The following is a 19263-nucleotide window of genomic DNA, read 5'->3' as shown; positions in this document are numbered from 1 at the left end:
AAAGAATTGGTAGAGTACCTGTACAAACGATTCCTAATTGGCGAGCATCGATGTTTTGCATATCTTTAAACCTTAAAACGTAGCATCATTTTTGTCTGTTTCTGCCACTGTGATTTAGCTGGCAATAACATAATCTTTCACTTAATGTTCATGCTGTACACCTCACAATACTGTAATGATCAGACATGTCTCTTTCAGAATTTTTGCGGACAGAGTTGTTTTTGCTATACACATATGTTAGAGCAGAATAAGTTGTTTTGCATCAGTGTTTTTAAACAGACAATGCTATTGTTATTTCTACAGGTGCTGGAATAAGCTTCCGGACACAACAAAATTGTCAGTGAATGTGTTAGGAATAACCAGAAAAAAATGGTTACGAAATATCTCTGAGTTATATGTCTAGTTTTATCATTTGTTTTTCATTTAATGTTTTCAAATACATATCCAAAGCATACATATCCTTTATTGGTGACTCAGGGCCTGTGTATCATTTTGAAGCACAGATCTTACAGTGACAGAACACATCATCATGGTAAGGAAACTAGGGGGCTTCACCCCCACCCCCCGCCAGTGCTACGCGCCATTGTGAAGACGGGGGCTGGACACACCCCAAGGAGACGCGGCCGCTCCTCCAAAACCCCTCTTAATTGGTGACACAATGGGAACCAATTTTTTTTTTACCTCCTCTTTGCTCAATCAGCTGCTGGCTTGCTGCTACCGCCAAGCCGCTTCATCTGCATTTCGTGTGCCGCTTCGAACATTTAAAAGTCTGTACAGCAGCTGTCCTTTTGTCTCACTGCCTTGTCTCTCTTCTCCCCCAGACATCCTTAAACACTGTTCGATCTCTTTTTGCTGTTCCGTTATTTCACCGAGTAATATTTTCCATTTGTTTGCGCTTAAGCGATCTTTACTCTCCATTTTTTGAGACTTTTGAATTTTCCTACTTCCATTATCTCTAACCTGCTCTGCATGTGTATCACGGGACTTGCTTCCAAAGGTTGTAAGTATGACATGACTTGACCATCTGACGTCTCTCTGTCTCTCTTCAAAAGATCATGTCTCGTCGCAATTTTTTTTTATAATAGATTATACTGTGTATCCAAATTACAACATCAATAGTTGAAAGATTCAAAAATATCTTTACAAAAAAAATTCTGAAATATAGAAAGTGGAAAACATAGAAGGTGGAATGTTGTGTCATGTGAAAGTTGAAACATCCCTCTCATTTAGTAGATCATAGACTGCTTGTATACAGTGCATCCGGAAAGTATTCACAGCGCATCACTTTTTCCACATTTTGTTATGTTACAGCCTTATTCCAAAATGGATTAAATTCATTTTTTTCCTCAGAATTCTACACACAACACCCCATTAATGACAACGTGAAAAAAGTTTACTTGAGGCTTTTGCAAATTTATTAAAAATAAAAAAACTGAGAAAGCACATGTCCATAAGTATTCACAGCCTTTGCCATGAAGCTCGAAATTGAGCTCAGGTGCCTCCTGTTTCCCCTGATCATCCTGGAGATGTTTCTGCAGCTTCATTGGAGTCCACCTGTGGTAAATTCAGTTGACTGGACCTGATTTGGAAAGGCACACACCTGTCTATAGAAGGTCCCACAGTTGACAGTTCATGTCAGAGCACAAACCAAGCATGAAGTCAAAGGAATTGTCTGTAGACCTCCGAGACAGGATTGTCTTGAGGCACAAATCTGAGGAAGGTTACAGAAAAATTTCTGCTGCTTTGAAAGTTTCAATGAGGACAGTGGCCTCCATCATCTGTAAGTGGAAGAAGTTCGAAACCACCAGGACTCTTCCTAGAGCTGGCCGGCCATCTAAACTGAGCGATCGGGGGAGAAGGGCCTTAGTCAGGGAGGTGACCAAGAACCCGATGGTCACTCTGTCAGAGCTCCAGAGGTCCTCTGTGGAGAGAGGAGAACCTTCCAGAAGGACAACCATCTCTGCAGCAATCCACCAATCAGGCCTGTATGGTAGAGTGGCCAGAAGGAAGCCACTCCTTAGTAAAAGGCACATGGCAGCCTGCCTGGAGTTTCCCAAAAGGCACCTGAAGGACTCTCAGACCATGAGAAAGAAAATTCTCTGGTCTGATGAGACAAAGATTGAACTCTTTGGTGTGAATGCCAGGCGTCATGTTTGGAGGAAACCAGGCACCGCTCATCACCAGGCCAATACCATCCCTACAGTGAAGCATGGTGGTGGCAGCATCATGCTGTGGGGAACTGGGAGACTAGTCAGGATAAAGGGAAAGATGACTGCAGCAATGTACAGAGACATCCTGGATGAAAACCTGCTCCAGAGCGCTCTTGACCTCAGACTGGGGCGACGGTTCATCTTTCAGCAGGACAACGACCCTAAGCACACAGCCAAGATATCAAAGGAGTGGCTTCAGGACAACTGTGAATGTCCTTGAGTGGCCCAGACTTGAATCCGATTGAACATCTCTGCAGAGATCTTAAAATGGCTGTGCACCGACGCTTCCCATCCAACCTGATGGAGCTTGAGAGGTGCTGCAAAGAGGAATGGGCCAAACTGGCCAAGGATAGGTGTGCCAAGCTTGTGGCATCATATTCAAAAAGACTTGAGGCTGGAATTGCTGCCAAAGGTCCATCGACAAAGTATTGAGCAAAGGCTGTGAATACTTATGGACATGGGATTTCTCAGTTTTTTTATTTTTAATAAATTTGCAAAACCCTCAAGTAAACTTTTTTCACGTTGTCATTATGGGGTGTTGTGTGCAGAATTCTGAGGAAAAAAATGAATTTAATCCATTTTGGAATAAGGCTGTAACATAACAAAATGTGGAAAAAGTGACGCGCTGTGAATACTTTCCGGATGCACTGTATAATTGAAACAGGATGATCAATAGGGGGTGGTTGGGACGGGTGTTGCTGTGATACAACAGTTTGTCCATCTCTGAGGGAAGAAAAAAAAAAATCATTACAACTTATTATCAGGGTATGCAACTGCGAATTTTAAACAAAAAAATGCTGTGCTTTAATTATGGCCACGAGGACATGAATGATGCTATGCAGTGTTTTTTGAAAGTTTCCATTATTGTTCAGTCCTGCAGGTGCATTCAAAACAACAGGGCTGAGTTTAAAGGGTCACAGCACAACAAAGCATTCTCAAACCCACTTGATCCAATTCACATTTAGAGTGGTCCAGAATTATTCCTGGCGTCACTGAGTACAAGACAGAAATCAGCCCCGAGCTGGAGACTGGTCCTTTGCTTTCAGGGTCAAATACCCCTTTGCTGCAGCTTGTGGAATGGGTGTAGCTAAATATGGGTCGAGTTAAAAGTGTAACCTCAACCAGGCGTGCAACCCCATACTGCTACAGCAACTGTAAGTGCAATACTCCCGGTTGCACTATGGTTAAGATTAAAGTTGTCGGAGGATTATCTGACTGAAATAATGAGGGCTATCAATTAAACCAAGTTACACAAAGAGGCACATTTCATCATATTTGTGCAGGTCACGTCTTTCTTGTTTAGAGGAGAGCTTGGACGGAGCCAAACATGTGATGTCTATGAATTACAGGCGCAGTTAAGTGTTTAACCCTTGCCATGTTTAGGCACACCCTGTTCTGCATGCTACACCGAGTAACTTCTCAGCACTGTTGCCAGATTTGACGGACACCTTACCGCCCAATCACAATCAAAATCCCGCCAAGTCTTACACAATTGGTTAGTCCATTTCAAGCCAGCAAAAATGCTCCCTACCACCCCCAAACTGAAAAAATCCAAAATGTTACTCCCTCTTCTTCTTCTTCTTCTTCTTCTTTCAGCCGCTCCCATTAGGGGTTGCCACAGCAGATCATCTTTTTCCATATCTTACACCCATCACCTGCATGTCCTCTCTCACCACATCCATAAACCTTCTCTTAGGCCTTCCTGTTCTCCTCTTACCTGGCAGCTCTATCTTTAGCATCCTTCTCCCAATATACCCAGCATCTCTCCTCTGCACATGTCCAAACCAACACAATCTCGCCTCTCTGTCTCCCAACTGTTCCACCTGAGCTGACCCTCTGATGTCCTCATTTCTAATCCTGTCCATGCTCGTCACACCCAATGCCAATCTTAGCATCTTTAACTCTGCCACCTCCAGCTCTGTCTCCTGCTTTCTGGTCAGTGCCACCGTCTCCATCCCATATAACATAGCTGGTCTCACTACCATCCTGTAGACCTTCCCTTTCACTCTTGCTGATACCCGTCTGTCACAAATCACTCCTGACACTCTTCTCCATCCACTCTCTTTTTTTCACCTCTCCTCCATGGCAAATTGGTATTTCATCTGCAATAGTAGAAGAGGCTAAGAAGGTAATTTCATGAAACGATTTTCCCAAAGGATGTTGTCCTCCAGGGCATACAACCTACAGTGTGAAGCCTTTAAACTGATTTCTTGAAACAAATACAAGGTATGATAAATAGTAGGAAAATATACTGTTGAGCGTTTATTCATTCAGGTGAAACGGTATAACAGAGTTAGTGAAGGATTGTGTCAGCGTGCATCTGCAAAACAAAAAGTTCAAGAATATTTTCACTCTGGAGAGTAAAGAAGGTAAATGACAAAAGCAACACAATTACAAAGGTCACAGTGAAATGATTTGGTGACACAGAAACTGTCCTTTTAACAATAAAAAGCTACAGTTTAATTTTAGTATATAAACGTGGCATTCAGTTAAGAAAGAATTACTTACCAGCCACACAACAGTCTTTCATTTACATATCGTCTCAAAGAACAGAAGTGATCAGTTATTTTAAATCAGAACTATCTTCTCATACATTTTTCCCACATGTTTATGATATGAGTGCTGCTGCCTCACAGTTAGGAGACCTGAGGTTCACTTCCCGGGTCCTCCCTGCATGGAGTTTGCATGTTCTCCCCGTGTCTGCGTGGGTTTCCTCCCACAGTCCTAAGACATGCAGGTTAGGTGCATTGGCGATCCTAAATTGTCCCTAATGTGCGCTTGGTGTGTGGGTGTGTGTGTGTCCTGCGGTGGGCTGGCGCCCTGCTCAGGGTTTGTTTCCTGCCTTGTATCCTGTGTTGGCTGGGATTGGCTCCAGCTGACCGCCGTGACCCTGTGGTTACGTTATAGCGGGTTGGATAATGGATGGATGGATGTTTATGATATGTGACCTGACAGTAGAATTTCTGTACTTCAGTTACTCCACCTCTGCATTCCTGTTTGGGACACACAGTTGGGCTTTCCTTTTTTTTAAGATTGACTGTTTTATCAGCCATATTTGGCTGATCCCTACAGAAATGCCCAATTAATGCTCAATTTTATTAATGTCTGGGAGGTAGTAGCAGTGAATGCAATCTTGCTGGTTGAATGAACTGCAATTATGTGTGAAATTCACAGGTTTAAAATTTTAAATGAAGGATGTTTTGTCACTTTTCGGGCTTGGTGGCAGGATTGGCACTCCAGCCAACATATAAAAAAAAGCTCACGCTGTTCCATTCCATCTGAACTAGTGTGGTGCTGAAGTGTCACCCACTGCATGGCTGCACTCGGGCCCTAATCTGGGACCCTATGGTGCTTTGTTATGTGGTGGGTGCGGCAACACGCTGTATCAGTGCAGGCTCCTAACCTCTAACCTCTGCCTGTCATAGGTGAGAAAGAAAACGAGCATAAAGGGGTGGGGAAATAGAGGTAGACATTTTAGAAAAGCACACCTAATTTCAAGAAAAATAGCATTGAATAGCTCAGTTGGGCGTGAAACCATTAAATCTGTCAACTGCGATTGCATAGCTCATTCATGCATACACACTGGAGACAATGGGAATCAGTGTTTAACCTAACCTACACATCTTAACGGATGATGGAGGAAAACACACAGACTGCAAAGTATTAACCATCCAACACCAAGCTGCTATGAGTAATGCCAGGTAAAGAAGCAACCCCATAGTTTAGAAAATGTTTATGCATTAAATGAAAGTGTTGGAGTGACAGTGGAAACACATCTCTGCCAGAAAGTCACCTTAAGAACCATAAACAATACTTTTTATACAAATATTTAGCATTAGAGCATTCCAAGCTTAGAGAAAATCCAAAACTTTCAAATCCTAGTACAATACAACCACAAAGAATATCTGAGAGTCCATAACTACAGCATACTAGACAGATGACATGTAGAGTCCACATGGACACCAAATAATCACGGAATTTGAACCCAAGCTACTGGATCAGTGAAGCAGCTGCACTAACCGCTGTGCCACACATTCCTGCAGTGCCTTTTGGGTTTTATTTCCCCACCACTGTGAAAATCGAGGACTATTTCCTGCATGTCATGTCCCCAGGGGACATATAAAATGATATCTATCGGGTCTACTATCACACAGTGCATTTCACATAATTTTATCTATTTTTCTATTATATTGTGCATTTCACATCAATCAATCAATCTGTCTATTATATAGTGCCTTTCACATCTATTTATTATATAACACCTTTGGCATCTATCTATTATATAGTGCCTTTTACATCTATCTATTATATAATGCCTTTCACATCTATTATATAGTGCCTTTCATATCTATCCATCTATTATATAGTGCCTTTCACATCTAGCTATTATATAGTGCCTTTTACAACTATCTATCTATTATATAGTGCCTTTCACAGCTATCTATCTATTTATTATATAATGCCTTTCACATCTGTCTATTATATAACACCTTTCGCATCCATCTATCTATTATATAGTGCCTTTCACATCTATCTATTTATCTATTATATAATGCCTTTCACATCTGTCTATTATATAACACCTTTCGCATCTATCTATCTATCTATCTATCTATCTATCTATCTATTATATAGTGCCTTTCACATCTATCTATCTATTATATAGTGCCTTTTACATATATCTATTATATAGTGCCTTTTACAACTATCTATCATATAGTGCCTTTCACATCTATCTATCTATTATATAGTGCCTTTCACATCTATCTATCTATTATATAACACCTTTCGCATCTATCTGTCTATCTATTATATAGTGCCTTTTACATCTATCTATCATATAGTGCCTTTTACATCTATCTATCTTATAGTGTCTTTCACATCTATCTATTATATACTACCTTTCACATCTATCTATTATATAGTGCCATTCACATCTACCTATCTATTATATAGTGCCATTCACATCTATCTACAGTGGTGTGAAAAACTATTTGCCCCCTTCCTGATTTCTTATTCTTTTGCATGTTTGTCACACAAAATGTTTCTGATCATCAAACACATTTAACCATTAGTCAAATATAACACAAGTAAACACAAAATGCAGTTTTTAAATGATGGTGTTTATTATTTAGGGAGAAAAAAAATCCAAACCTACATGGCCCTGTGTGAAAAAGTAATTGCCCCCTTGTTAAAAAATAACCTAACTGTGGTGTATCACACCTGAGCTCAATTTCCGTAGCCACCCCCAGGCCTGATTACTGCCACACCTGTTTCAATCAAGAAATCACTTAAATAGGAGCTGCCTGACACAGAGAAGTAGACCAAAAGCACCTCAAATGCTAGACATCATGCCAAGATCCAAAGAAATTCAGGAACAAATGAGAACAGAAGTAATTGAGATCTATCAGTCTGGTAAAGGTTATAAAGCCATTTGTAAAGCTTTGGGGCTCCAGCGAACCACAGTGAGAGCCATTATCCACAAATGGCAAAAACATGGAACAGTGGTGAACCTTCCCAGGAGTGGCCGGCCGACCAAAATTACCCCAAGAGCGCAGAGACGACTCATCCGTGAGGTCACAAAAGACCCCAGGACAACGTCTAAAGAACTGCAGGCCTCACTTGCCTCAATTAAGGTCAGTGTTCACGACTCCACCATAAGAAAGAGACTGGGCAAAAACGGCCTGCATGGCAGATGTCCAAGACGCAAACCACTGTTAAGCAAAAAGAACATTAGGGCTCGTCTCAATTTTGCTAAGAAACATCTCAATGATTGCCAAGACTTTTGGGAAAATACCTTGTGGACTGATGAGTCAAAAGTTGAACTTTTTGGAAGGCAAATGTCCCGTTACATCTGGCGTAAAAGGAACACAGCATTTCAGAAAAAGAACATCATACCAACAGTAAAATATGGTGGTGGTAGTGTGATGGTCTGGGGTTGTTTTGCTGCTTCAGGACCTGGAAGGCTTGCTGTGATAGATGGAACCATGAATTCTACTGTCTACCAAAAAATCCTGAAGGAGAATGTCCGGCCATCTGTTCATCAACTCAAGCTGAAGCGATCTTAGGTGCTGCAACAGGACAATGACCCAAAACACACCAGCAAATCCACCTCTGAATGGCTGAAGAAAAACAAAATGAAGACTTTGGAGTGGCCTAGTCAAAGTCCTGACCTGAATCCAATTGAGATGCTATGGCATGACCTTAAAAAGGCGGTTCATGCTAGAAAACCCTCAAATAAAGCTGAATTACAACAATTTTGCAAAGATGAGTGGGCCAAAATTCCTCCAGAGCGCTGTCAAAGACTCATTGCAAGTTATCACAAACGCTTGATTGCAGTTATTGCTGCTAAGGGTGGCCCAACCAGTTATTAGGTTCAGGGGGCAATTACTTTTTCACACAGGGCCATGTAGGTTTGGATTTTTTTTTCTCCCTAAATAATAAAAACCACCATTTACAAACTGCATTTTGTGTTTACTTGTGTTATATTTGACTAATGGTTAAATGTGTTTGATGATCAGAAACATTTTGTGTGACAAACATGCAAAAGAATAAGAAATCAGGAAGGGGGCAAATAGTTTTTCACACCACTGTATTATATAGTGCCTTTCACATCTACCTATCCATCTACTGTATCTATTATATAGTGCCTTTTACAACTATCTATCTATTATATAGTGCCTTTTACAACTATCTATCTTATTGTGCCTTTCGCATCTATCTATTATATAGTGCCTTTTACATGTCTATTATATACTACCTTTCACATATATCTATTATATGGTGCTTTTTACATCTATCTATCTATTATATCGTACCTTTCACGTCTATCTATTATATAGTGCCTTTCACATCTATCTATCTATCTATCTATCTATCTATCTATCTATCTATCTATCTATCTATCTATCTATCTATCTATCTATCACACAGTGCATTTCACATCAGCCTATTTATCTATCCATTATATACTTTACTTAACATTTATGTATCTAGTTGTTTGTGTTTAACGTTTCAGTTCTTACAGTAAATTCCGACTTCATTTGCGTTTCTCGCTCCAGCCGAGTTGAGGCTCCGACTCGAGTTGTCTACGCTACTTGGCGGGAAGAAAAGGCGGGCGGGCGAGTGAATGCTCTCGCGCACGCGCACGCGCCCGCCCGCTCGATCAGGTGGGAGTGCGACAGGAAGTCCGCATTACCAGCCGATGCCGAAGAAGAGCAGCTGCCCGCCCACACTGGCCGGCGTTCACAGTGGGCTGCTGAAGCGGGTCTTTGTGCAACATCTGGAGCTCGACCTTTTTGCCTGATTTATTCACGTTGCGCATTGACGATGCAGGCGGCTTACATCCACGGAATCCGCGTCGCGGAGATTTTGCAGAAGCACCTCATCGGATATCAGAGCGTGTGGCTCGTAGTGACCCATATGGGGGACCCCAAAGCGGCGTTCCTTCTCTATTTCCCGTTCGCTTACTTTCTGAATAGGCGGACGGGCATCAGGGTGCTGTGGGTAGCGATTCTGTCGGAGTGGCTCAATCTCGTGTTTAAGTGGTAAGCGGGTCCTTGGGCTGTGGGGATGATATGCCGGGCGGTTTGCAGTCTGATCACCTTGACATGAAAATGGACAATATAAAAATTGTGAGTCGATCTAAAACACAAAAGCATTAAGGCACAGGCCTCTTAACTTTTACAAATTAATATGAAGATAGTTGTACTTGACGTTTTGCATATTTAGCCGAGTGCGATCGCTGTAAGTTGTGTTGGTATGTGTTTTCGTAATGTAAGGCGCTATATACACCAGTGACATTTAAAGACGTAAAAGCACGTGCAATACTGCAATTTCATTGCCCGCACATTGATTCTCATAAAACATACATAAATATCTTTTTCATTACGGCATCTCATTCTCTTGCCTAATATGTTACCACACTGGCAGCTCTCTCCGATTGCGACGCTCCAGCTACCAACAACAAAGTGAGGCTGCCCACCTTTCTTTCAAAACTGAGACACATCCTGCTAAAGTGGTGTATTGACTGACCTGCGGATCCTCATTTTGTAACGAAGGAGGTCAGTTGCTCAGTTAGACAATTAAGTGATTATGCGAGCTGTGAAAGGCGCAGTATTAATCCGTTTAGATTTTCCCTTTTTGGGGTTTAATCATTCCATTCCATAATCTGTACTTGACCATTCACTGACTCCTTGACAATGGAAGGCCCTTGCTTATTTCAATGCAATTAGAAAGAAACATCTGATGAGTCAATATTTACCAAGTCTGACATTAAGTACCGTCATATTTAGAAAGCTTGATAAGGTTTATGGATGTGGTGTGAGAGGACATGCAGGTGATGGGATAACAGAGGAAGATGATTCTCTGTGGCAACCCCAAACCGGAGCAGCTGAAAGAAGAAGAAGATATTTAGAAAACTTGATCATGTTAAAGTGTAAAGTGTGCATTCGATTTTTGATTATTTTACAAAATTAAGAGTACTATTTACATAGTAATTTCTATATGGCATCCACTCACTTAACTTCTTAATAAACCGGTTAACATTACAGTATAAATGTTCGATATAAGTAATTATTGCAGCTGCCTCAAGCGTTTTAGGAGAGTCAGCCTCTGAGGAGTTTGTATATTCTGCCACATCCTCGCAATATTTAGGTTACATTGTTGGATGATATCAAAAAGGTCCAATATTAGTAAATGTGCTTGTATGAAGTTGGTGTGCCCCGCAGTGAATGAATGCTCCATCAAAAAGTCGCACCTGCATTGTGCCACATGTTGCCAGGCTAAGCTGTTAAACTGAATTCTGTAGCTGGGAAGGATTCATATAGCATATTGTGTCGTTAGCTCTGCCACCAATTACCTAAGGGAGCTCTTCTAATTTTACCACAAAAGCACAGTTTGAATAATTACTGTATATATCTCCTTGCATATTTGTATGATTTCAAAGTGTTTGTGGATTATTTCATATAAGGTACGAAATGGAGCAAAAAATGTATGGCACCCTTTATGATGAGCTCTGTCACAGAATGCTACAAATCTAAGTTATATATGTTTGGTGGAAGATTTTAAGGTGAATTATGAAATGCTGGGCACATACAGAAGTAATTTGTTATATATGTCTGAGTTCCATTCCTTTTCTGTGATGCTATTTGAAAGGTCTCATTTTATGTTTTCTAAAATGTGCACCGCGGCAAAATCAAACTTTCACGCATTGCCATCTAGTTCCAGCATCATTAGGTCATATATTTTCGTAATTTTGGATATAAATCTTTAAACATTTCTCAGGTAGCCTTGGTCTCACAATCACACCTAATGCATTAAGGGTGATATTAGGTGTTACTCCTGGATGTGATTAAAGTGCATAGGGAAGAATAAATTATAATACCCTCTTAGCCCTCTCCTAGCATGCAGGTTTATCTTGATTAACTGGAAGACTTCCAACCGACATTCTATAACTCAATGGGTAAGCGGCATTCTATATGTACCTCAAATTAGAAACAAAATCTAATTCTGTCTTCAAGAAGATATCCAAAACATTTTTAAAACATGTCAAGAACTTATTAATATAATTTTAAGTTAAGCTTTTCGGGACTGTGGTTGACACTTCTAAACTATTAATTGTTTTATTTAATTAAAAAACTGCGGTGGGTTGGCACCCTGCCCAGGATTGGTTCCTGCCTTGTGCCCTGTGTTGGCTGGGATTGGCTCCAGCAGACCCCCGTGACCCTGTGTTCGGATTCAGCGGGTTGGAAAATGGATGGATGGATTTAATTAAAAAAGTTAGATGGGCTTTTTCTGTTCGTATATCTCATCTTTTTCTGTTTTTCATGAGAGGGTTTGAATCTTGTCTTGTTTTTATTCCCTTTCTGTTTCTGTCTTTCTTTTGTTTTCTCTGGATTGATTTAGAAGTAAAATGTATTTATTATGTTATTATTAATTTTGATTGAGTTGTATGCTGTTTTAATGCTCTGGTTCTTGAAAATAAAAAAAGAGTGTACAATTTCCAAATTTTCACCTAATAAATTGCTAAGTATACAAATACTTAATTCTTTCAATCTTTCTTCATATTTCATACCCTACAGCCAAGGACCCATTGTGATGTCTTATCCATGGACATTCCATAGCACCACTGCACCAAGTAGTCCACATGAGGCTTCAAGATTGCATTATGTGGGTGTTCTATGTTACAGCATCCCGTCTGCCTTTTTATGTGGTTGTGTACACCAGCTTGTAGTGGACAGGGGGTGAAATCACTAAGACAGTTTTTTCATGGGGTGCAATTTCCATCTCCAAAATATCATTTATAAAAGTATAGTAACATACTTATGTTCAGTTTAAAGCAGCTTCATATTTAAATTCTTACATGTGTAGCACAGCATTATATTTTTTCCTGTCTCTTCCATTCTGCTACATATTCATATTCAGTATTACTTTATTTTTTTATTGTTGTGCAAATCTATACAACTCTAGTTCAGCAAATACATTTTTTTTAGCAATCATGGCATTACACAAAATGTTTACCTTACCTTATTTGCAGATTTTTCACTTTTGCTGCTCTTATTAATTTCTTTGAATTCTTGCAGGTTGCTTTTTGGCGAGAGGCCATTCTGGTGGGTTGGTGAGTCGGGACAGTTTGTGGGGAAGTCTCCGGAGTTAATCCAGTTTTCTTCAACATGTGAAACTGGCCCAGGTGTGTAATACTTTCAATTCCTGTGGACCTCTTAGGCTATTTACTGATAGCTATTCTTATATCAAACAGTGGTGCTGTGTGATACATAAGTCATTGTGAATATTGACTTTTTCCCTAAATATTACACAAATGAACAGCAGTATGAAAAACATTACATTAACTGTTACCGTGGCTTTTTTTGGCTTGTTTTGGCTGCTAGTGGGCAGACACCTTTTTAGTTTATGTGAATTAACACTGTAGCTCTGCAAGGTGCTTGAATACTATATGTAAACAGAATTGCCTGAAAGAAGGACCTTTTCGAAGATCCAATAGTACTTCTGGGACCTACAAACATTATTCATCAGTGAAAAAGTAGGCTGCGTTCTTCCTTTTTTTTTAAACTCAATTCTAAAAGAACATGACTTGATGCCTCCTGTTGTAGGTAGTCCCTCTGGACATGCCATGGTGACTGGTGCAGTCTTGTGGGTTATGGTTACGTCATTGTCCACCTCACTTTACGCCTGGAGTGGAAGGTCAGTCACATATCAGTTGCACTATAGCTGGCTTCCGGAAGGGTAGCATGTTCAGACTGAATAGGTCCAGTAGACATTTTATTTGTACTTTCTGCAAGTACTGTAGGCCAGAGTTTGTTTCTAATTTTCCTCTCATAATTTATCCCCAATATACTTAATTGGCCCCTGCTTTTAAAACACAAGCATTTTCCTTTTCTTTTTAATTTTATTTTTGTAATAGTGCTTTACATTTGATGAACAATTTGGCACACCACATTGTGGTGCCCTCCAGCTGGTAAAGGCATGATGCTGAAATAAATGGAACAGAAAATTGGCATTTAAGACCTAGAACCTAAATTCAGAGATGCAAGCAGCCAGACAAGGACCTCTTCAGAATGTCATGGGTCTCACTGTCCATGACAGGGTAAGGAGCCTAACAGTCGAGAGGAGCTCAGCGTAAAGCCATTATTGGTTTACATTACGAGAAACCAGCTGAGGTGGTTCAACATCTACTGAGGATGGCACCTGTGCATCTGTAACAAGGGAGAATATATACCAGGCAATGTGTGAAATGCTGCTGCTGCTGCAGTGTGGCACACTGGATAGTTTATAGGTGTCTCGGCTGAGCTTAGAGACCCTGTGAATTCCCCAGCCGAAGCTGGAGATTCTTGATTGTGATCCGGGAGTTTAGTCAAAAAAAAATAACTGAAATTGAAAATGCTGATTTCTTGATCTTGGTGTTCAGCCCAACTCAAGTATATCCTTTTTTATGTAAAAATTATGCTTGTTTGCAGTTTTCTTTTGAAGATATTTCCCTTCCTCTTCTACATGCCCATTCTGCTGGCAGTGTGTATTTCCAGAGTCTTCATTCTTGCTCACTTCCCACATCAAGTTTTAGCAGGATCTCTGACAGGTTAGTAGTTTGCACCTTAAAACACTGAAGAATCTATGCTGGGTGTTAAGGTTAAATACCAAGACTTAGGGCATGGATAGAATAAAGTCACTGTGCGGCTCTACTAATGTTCAGGTACAGAAAATGATTGTATTTTGTTTGGTACTACAATATATTACTATTTGTCTCTTTTTAGGAGCTTTTCTGGGTTGGTTTCTGAGCCGATGGGTCCCTGAAGGAAAGCCTCTGAAATTTTTTGTGCACATTTCTCTGGGACTTCTGCTTGGGGCACTGCTCCTGCACTGTGGCCTGGAGTACAATGGAGTTAACCTATCCTGGTGAGTCCATCCATCCATCCATTTTCCAACCCTCTGATTCCGAACACAGGGTCACGGGGGTCTGCTGGAGCCAATCCCAGCCAACACAGGGCACAAGGCAGGAACCAATCCTGGGCAGGGTGCCAACCCACCGCAGGACACACACAAACACACCCACACACCAAGCACACACTAGGGCCAATTTAGAATCGCCAATCCACCTAACCTGCATGGCTTTGGACTGTGGGAGGAAACCGGAGCGCCCGGAGGAAACCCACGCAGACACGGGGAGAACATGCAAACTCCACGCAGGGTGGACCCGGGAAGCGAACCCAGGTCTCCCAACTGCGAGGCAGCAGCGCTACCCACTGCGCCACCGTGCCGCCCATCCTGGTGAGTCAAATGAGGGAAATGAGAAAACAAAAACTTATGACTATATATTTCTGAAAGGTGTTAGTGCTTCACTGCTAATGATAACTTAAATAAAGGAGTGAAAAACTTGGAGTGGAGTTGGGTGAAGCTCAAATTCTGGGCATTCACTTAACAATATGTAATTTACAAATCAGTTGGGATTCAGTAACTTATTCAATGCCATTAGTGAGAAATAAACCTGCGGCCTTCTAGTACGATTTGTCTTTGTTAGACATTCAGCTACAGTATCACTGAGTTTTAGCTACAGCTTCCTATCATCCTTCGGTTTATTGCACCATTCATCCTAGCATAGAGACCTAACTTACAGGGTTTACATACTGTTTGTTCATGGATTTTATTTTTTTTTTTTTGTAGGAAAGTGGGTGACAAAATAACCATAAATGTAACAAATGACAGTACAGCCCTTCAATTCCTGCACCAGCACCTTTTATCTTTTATTTATTTTACCTGATGAATTTGGGATTTCAAAGCATATCCCAGAGTAAAAGTTGTAAAGCAGGAGAGCGTCTTGAATACGACCCAACAGCATCAGCGCACACCCTTGCACTGGATCAATTTGTTAACAGCATGTCTTGGATTGTGTGTGGAAACCCACAAATAGGCATCACAACCGGAGGATGTCTGTGTAGGCTGACACCCTAAAGTCATGACATGTTGTTTTATTTCTGGGTGATTAGCCAGAGAACAAAACATCCTGAGTTAAGTAAAACACAACATCCAGTCTTGTTTTTTTATGTGGGACAGAAAGAAACCGGTAATAACATTCCATGCTAGGTGGAGAATTGGGATTTTTTTTGGTGAACATTTTTTTTTTATATTATAAAGTGTTAACAAATAAATGTGTTCAAAATGAAAAACAGACTGGTGAACTCTGACTTATAACAGTTACCTGGCATTCCTACACGGAAGATCAAACCATCAATGCACTCCAAGAATTCATAGAAAATAGAATGTTAAACTACATGCAATATATCCGTAAAAAAAGGAGATACAATTACTCTTTTTTTTCAAATTTGCTATGCTTTTTCAATAGAATCCTAGAAATTATTGTCAATATATACAATACTAGAAGCAGAGATAATTATGTGAACAGCAGTTTATGGCATCTGTCAGGTTTAACCCACATACTGTGTCAACCTCAGTAGGCTATCTCAAGATTGTGTGGAGTTTCAACAAAAATTGTATTTGTTAGCATGAAATTAATGGATAATGTATCCTTTGAAAGTAGTTAACGTCATTTCAGAACTCACTTATTGTAATTCAGGGTTGTGGGAGGCAGAGCCACCTCAGCTACTTAGGTTTTAATACAAAATATTACCTTGATGGGATGCCATTACAATGCATGGTACATTTGTGTACAGTCCCACACTTGCTAATTTTCAGCCAGTTTAGCATCACGAATAAACCTAAAGATGTACGAGAGGAAAAACCTGCACAGATATAAAGTGAACGTGCTAACAGACAGAGACTAGGCAGGCATTTGAACTTGGCTTCCTGTGGTTTGACACAGTAACAACTGCACTGGTAAGGGACTCTAAAATCAAATCAAATCAAATCAAATGTATTCAACATATTCCCTTTATTAAGTTTCCAGTTGTCAGTTTGCCCAAACTCAGTCATAGAGTCGTAGGGATTCTGAGTAGCTGCTGGTTTTTGTTCCAACTGGAATTTCTGGAGTGATTTTCCTTCTGATGTACTGTAGTTAAGCTGTGTGTGTCACGGGTGTCTGTCATCAGTTGAGAGGTTTTCCAGTCTTTTGAACATTGCCCTCTGACCCACACCTAACCAAATCATCTACATCAACCCCAGTAACTTTAGCTACATGTTTTGTAATCTGCTGTTTTTACATTTTTGTTTTTAAAACCTCTAAACCAAATAATGAAGCTGAAAGTGATGACAGACTGGATCATACTCCGATAAAAGGATTTAATTTGCTTGTCCACTTGAAAGTGTCCAAATATACACATGAAAAATATGCACTTATTGCATTTAATGTTTTTTTTTGTTTTAAATTCCAATTATTATCTAAGATAGTTCCTAATTATTTCTATTCAGTCCCTACTTCTACCTTTTCACCAGAACAATTGAGGGGTGAACGTGCACATTTCTGCCTCTTAAACCCTTTGAGAACAAACTGGGGATGCCAGGGAGCTCCAATCATCAATTGTAAATTTGTAGATGAGAAAACTTTAAAGCCTTGGTATTTATAATAATAATAATAATAAATAATAATTCATTACATTTATATAGCGCTTTTCTCAGTACTCAAAGTGCTATCCACAAAGGGGGAGGAACCGGGAAGCGAACCCACAATCTTCCAGTCTCCTTACTGCAAAGCAGCAGCACTACCACTGCGCCACCTGTGTAAAAAGCATTGTATTTTATGTAGATACAGTAAATATATTTAAACATTTTAAGTCATTTTCAAACAACTTGTAATACATAAGGCATACCCTTTACATGTCAGTTTTGGTTGTGATAGTATTTTAAGTCACTGGGCCTGGTGCATCACATGGCAGTTTCTTAACATTTGCACAATTGGATGAAAACTAACTACCTTGGCAGTCTTGGTTGTACTCAAATAGAGATGTTAATGTTGCTGTAGTCTAATAAAAAGTTATTTAAATGTAAGAATATCTTCAGTGTGTACAGTAAGTACAAATGGAATGGCCACACACCTGGGTTCCTTTCTCCCAGCACTCCTTTAACTTTACCTTTATTAACTTAGCAGTTTTCTCAAAAGCGGCATACAAGCTCAGGTCAACATAATCGAGTCAACTTGAAACCTGATGAGTACATGAATAATGCATAACTAAGGTGAAACTTCAGTTCCACAAAGTATGCAGTCCAAAGAGGCAAGGGCCCATGTCACATTTACACTGTCAATTTCCCCCTCTGTTTGTAGGTCTATCCAGCTGGCTAAGAAGTGGTGCATGAAGTCCGAGTGGATTCGACTGGATACGGCTCCTTTCTCGTCCCTGAATCGTGACTGTGGTGCTGCCCTTGGCCTTGGCCTTGCACTGTATTTGAAACCCGGGGGTTGGAGTCTTCCCCGAGCACCTCGGGCTCTCAGCTTGGCGTTCTCATCTATGGCCTTGTATCATGTGAACAGACTTCCACTGCCCACTGTCCCCACGTTGCTGTTCTACTTTCTGTTCTTTGTGAAGAACACTCTGGTGCCTTTAATTGTGATTGCCTTTATCCCTGGACTGGTGCACAGCTTTACCAAACACATGTCACGGAATGGGGATCAGAAACAGAAGTAAATGTAGTGGGATGGAACTTTCTTTCATAGCAACCTTCTCTTACAGCAACTTTTTATTTTGGATTCCTCAGGAAATTTTCCTCATGATGATATTTATCTGTTGCTTATAAGCAATAATTTATTAAAAATGAAACTGGAAAAAAAAATGGCATTATAAATACTTTTGCTTATGCTAAAAAAGTAGCCAATTTTTCCCCCTCGGGCCAAAGAACTAAGTATAGGGTTCCTTTTATACAAAGAAAAAATCACAGCATCAATGTGAAAAACGCAGTTTTTATTTTTGTTTTGTCTGCCTATGCATCTGATGGACAAAGTCTTCATTTTCAGGTAACAGGAAGCTGGGGTGACTTTTGTCTGTCTAAAGAAGAGTACGCAGCATGTGTTGCTTTTAATTTTGGAGTCTAAATGTACAATATTGAAGATATTTAAAACAACTTGCACCTGTGACAGCAGCAGAGACAAAGGCGGTCGTTTCTACAGCTCCCTAAACTTCAGCAGAGAGGGCGTCAGTGCAGTCGAGTGTTTTGTCGACAGTAAAGTTCACGCTACACAATAAGCCAAGCAGCTTGATATATTTACCAAGCACAGAAGTCTCTAATCTGTGTGCACCACCCTCAATCCACACATTTTATATGTGGCGTTTAACAAACAAATGTAAAAATACAAAAATGTTTAATTTAAAAACTGCATAAATTAAAACAAAAACAGTTGTGCATTTCAATGTAAAATTATGAGTTGTGTCTTATTTTGCTTTTAACAGTGAGCTTGGGCCAATTTTGAAAAACTGGTAATAAGCTGAGGTGGCACTGAAAAGGGTACGGCCTAAGAGAAAGAGTGACAGAGTCCTTCATTATGTAGACGCACCAGGCCATTAAGACACAAGATCAGGAGTACAAATGCTCAAATAGTGAGGTAAGAAATTTTGGATTGTTGCTGGAACTGATAAAGTGATTGAAGTAACATATG

General features: G+C 40.2%; 1 protein-coding gene across 1 annotated transcript; it reads left to right on the top strand.

Moving 5' to 3' along the window:
• The first annotated feature begins 9387 nt into the window (after nucleotides 1-9387).
• g6pc3 (glucose-6-phosphatase catalytic subunit 3) lies at nucleotides 9388-19002 on the top strand. Its single transcript, XM_028819331.2, has 6 exons — nucleotides 9388-9757; nucleotides 12794-12900; nucleotides 13322-13412; nucleotides 14186-14304; nucleotides 14480-14621; nucleotides 17938-19002. The coding sequence occupies exons 1-6, from the start codon at nucleotides 9540-9542 to the stop codon at nucleotides 18296-18298; spliced, it is 1038 nt and encodes a 345-aa protein (XP_028675164.1). The 5' UTR covers nucleotides 9388-9539; the 3' UTR covers nucleotides 18299-19002.
• Nucleotides 19003-19263: the final 261 nt, after the last annotated feature.

This window comes from Erpetoichthys calabaricus, chromosome 14 (assembly GCF_900747795.2).
Source record: "Erpetoichthys calabaricus chromosome 14, fErpCal1.3, whole genome shotgun sequence".
Taxonomy (NCBI): Eukaryota; Metazoa; Chordata; class Cladistia; order Polypteriformes; family Polypteridae; genus Erpetoichthys; species Erpetoichthys calabaricus.
The sequence above is the reverse complement of the archived record's forward strand: the minus strand, read 5'-3'. Positions and strand labels throughout refer to the sequence as shown.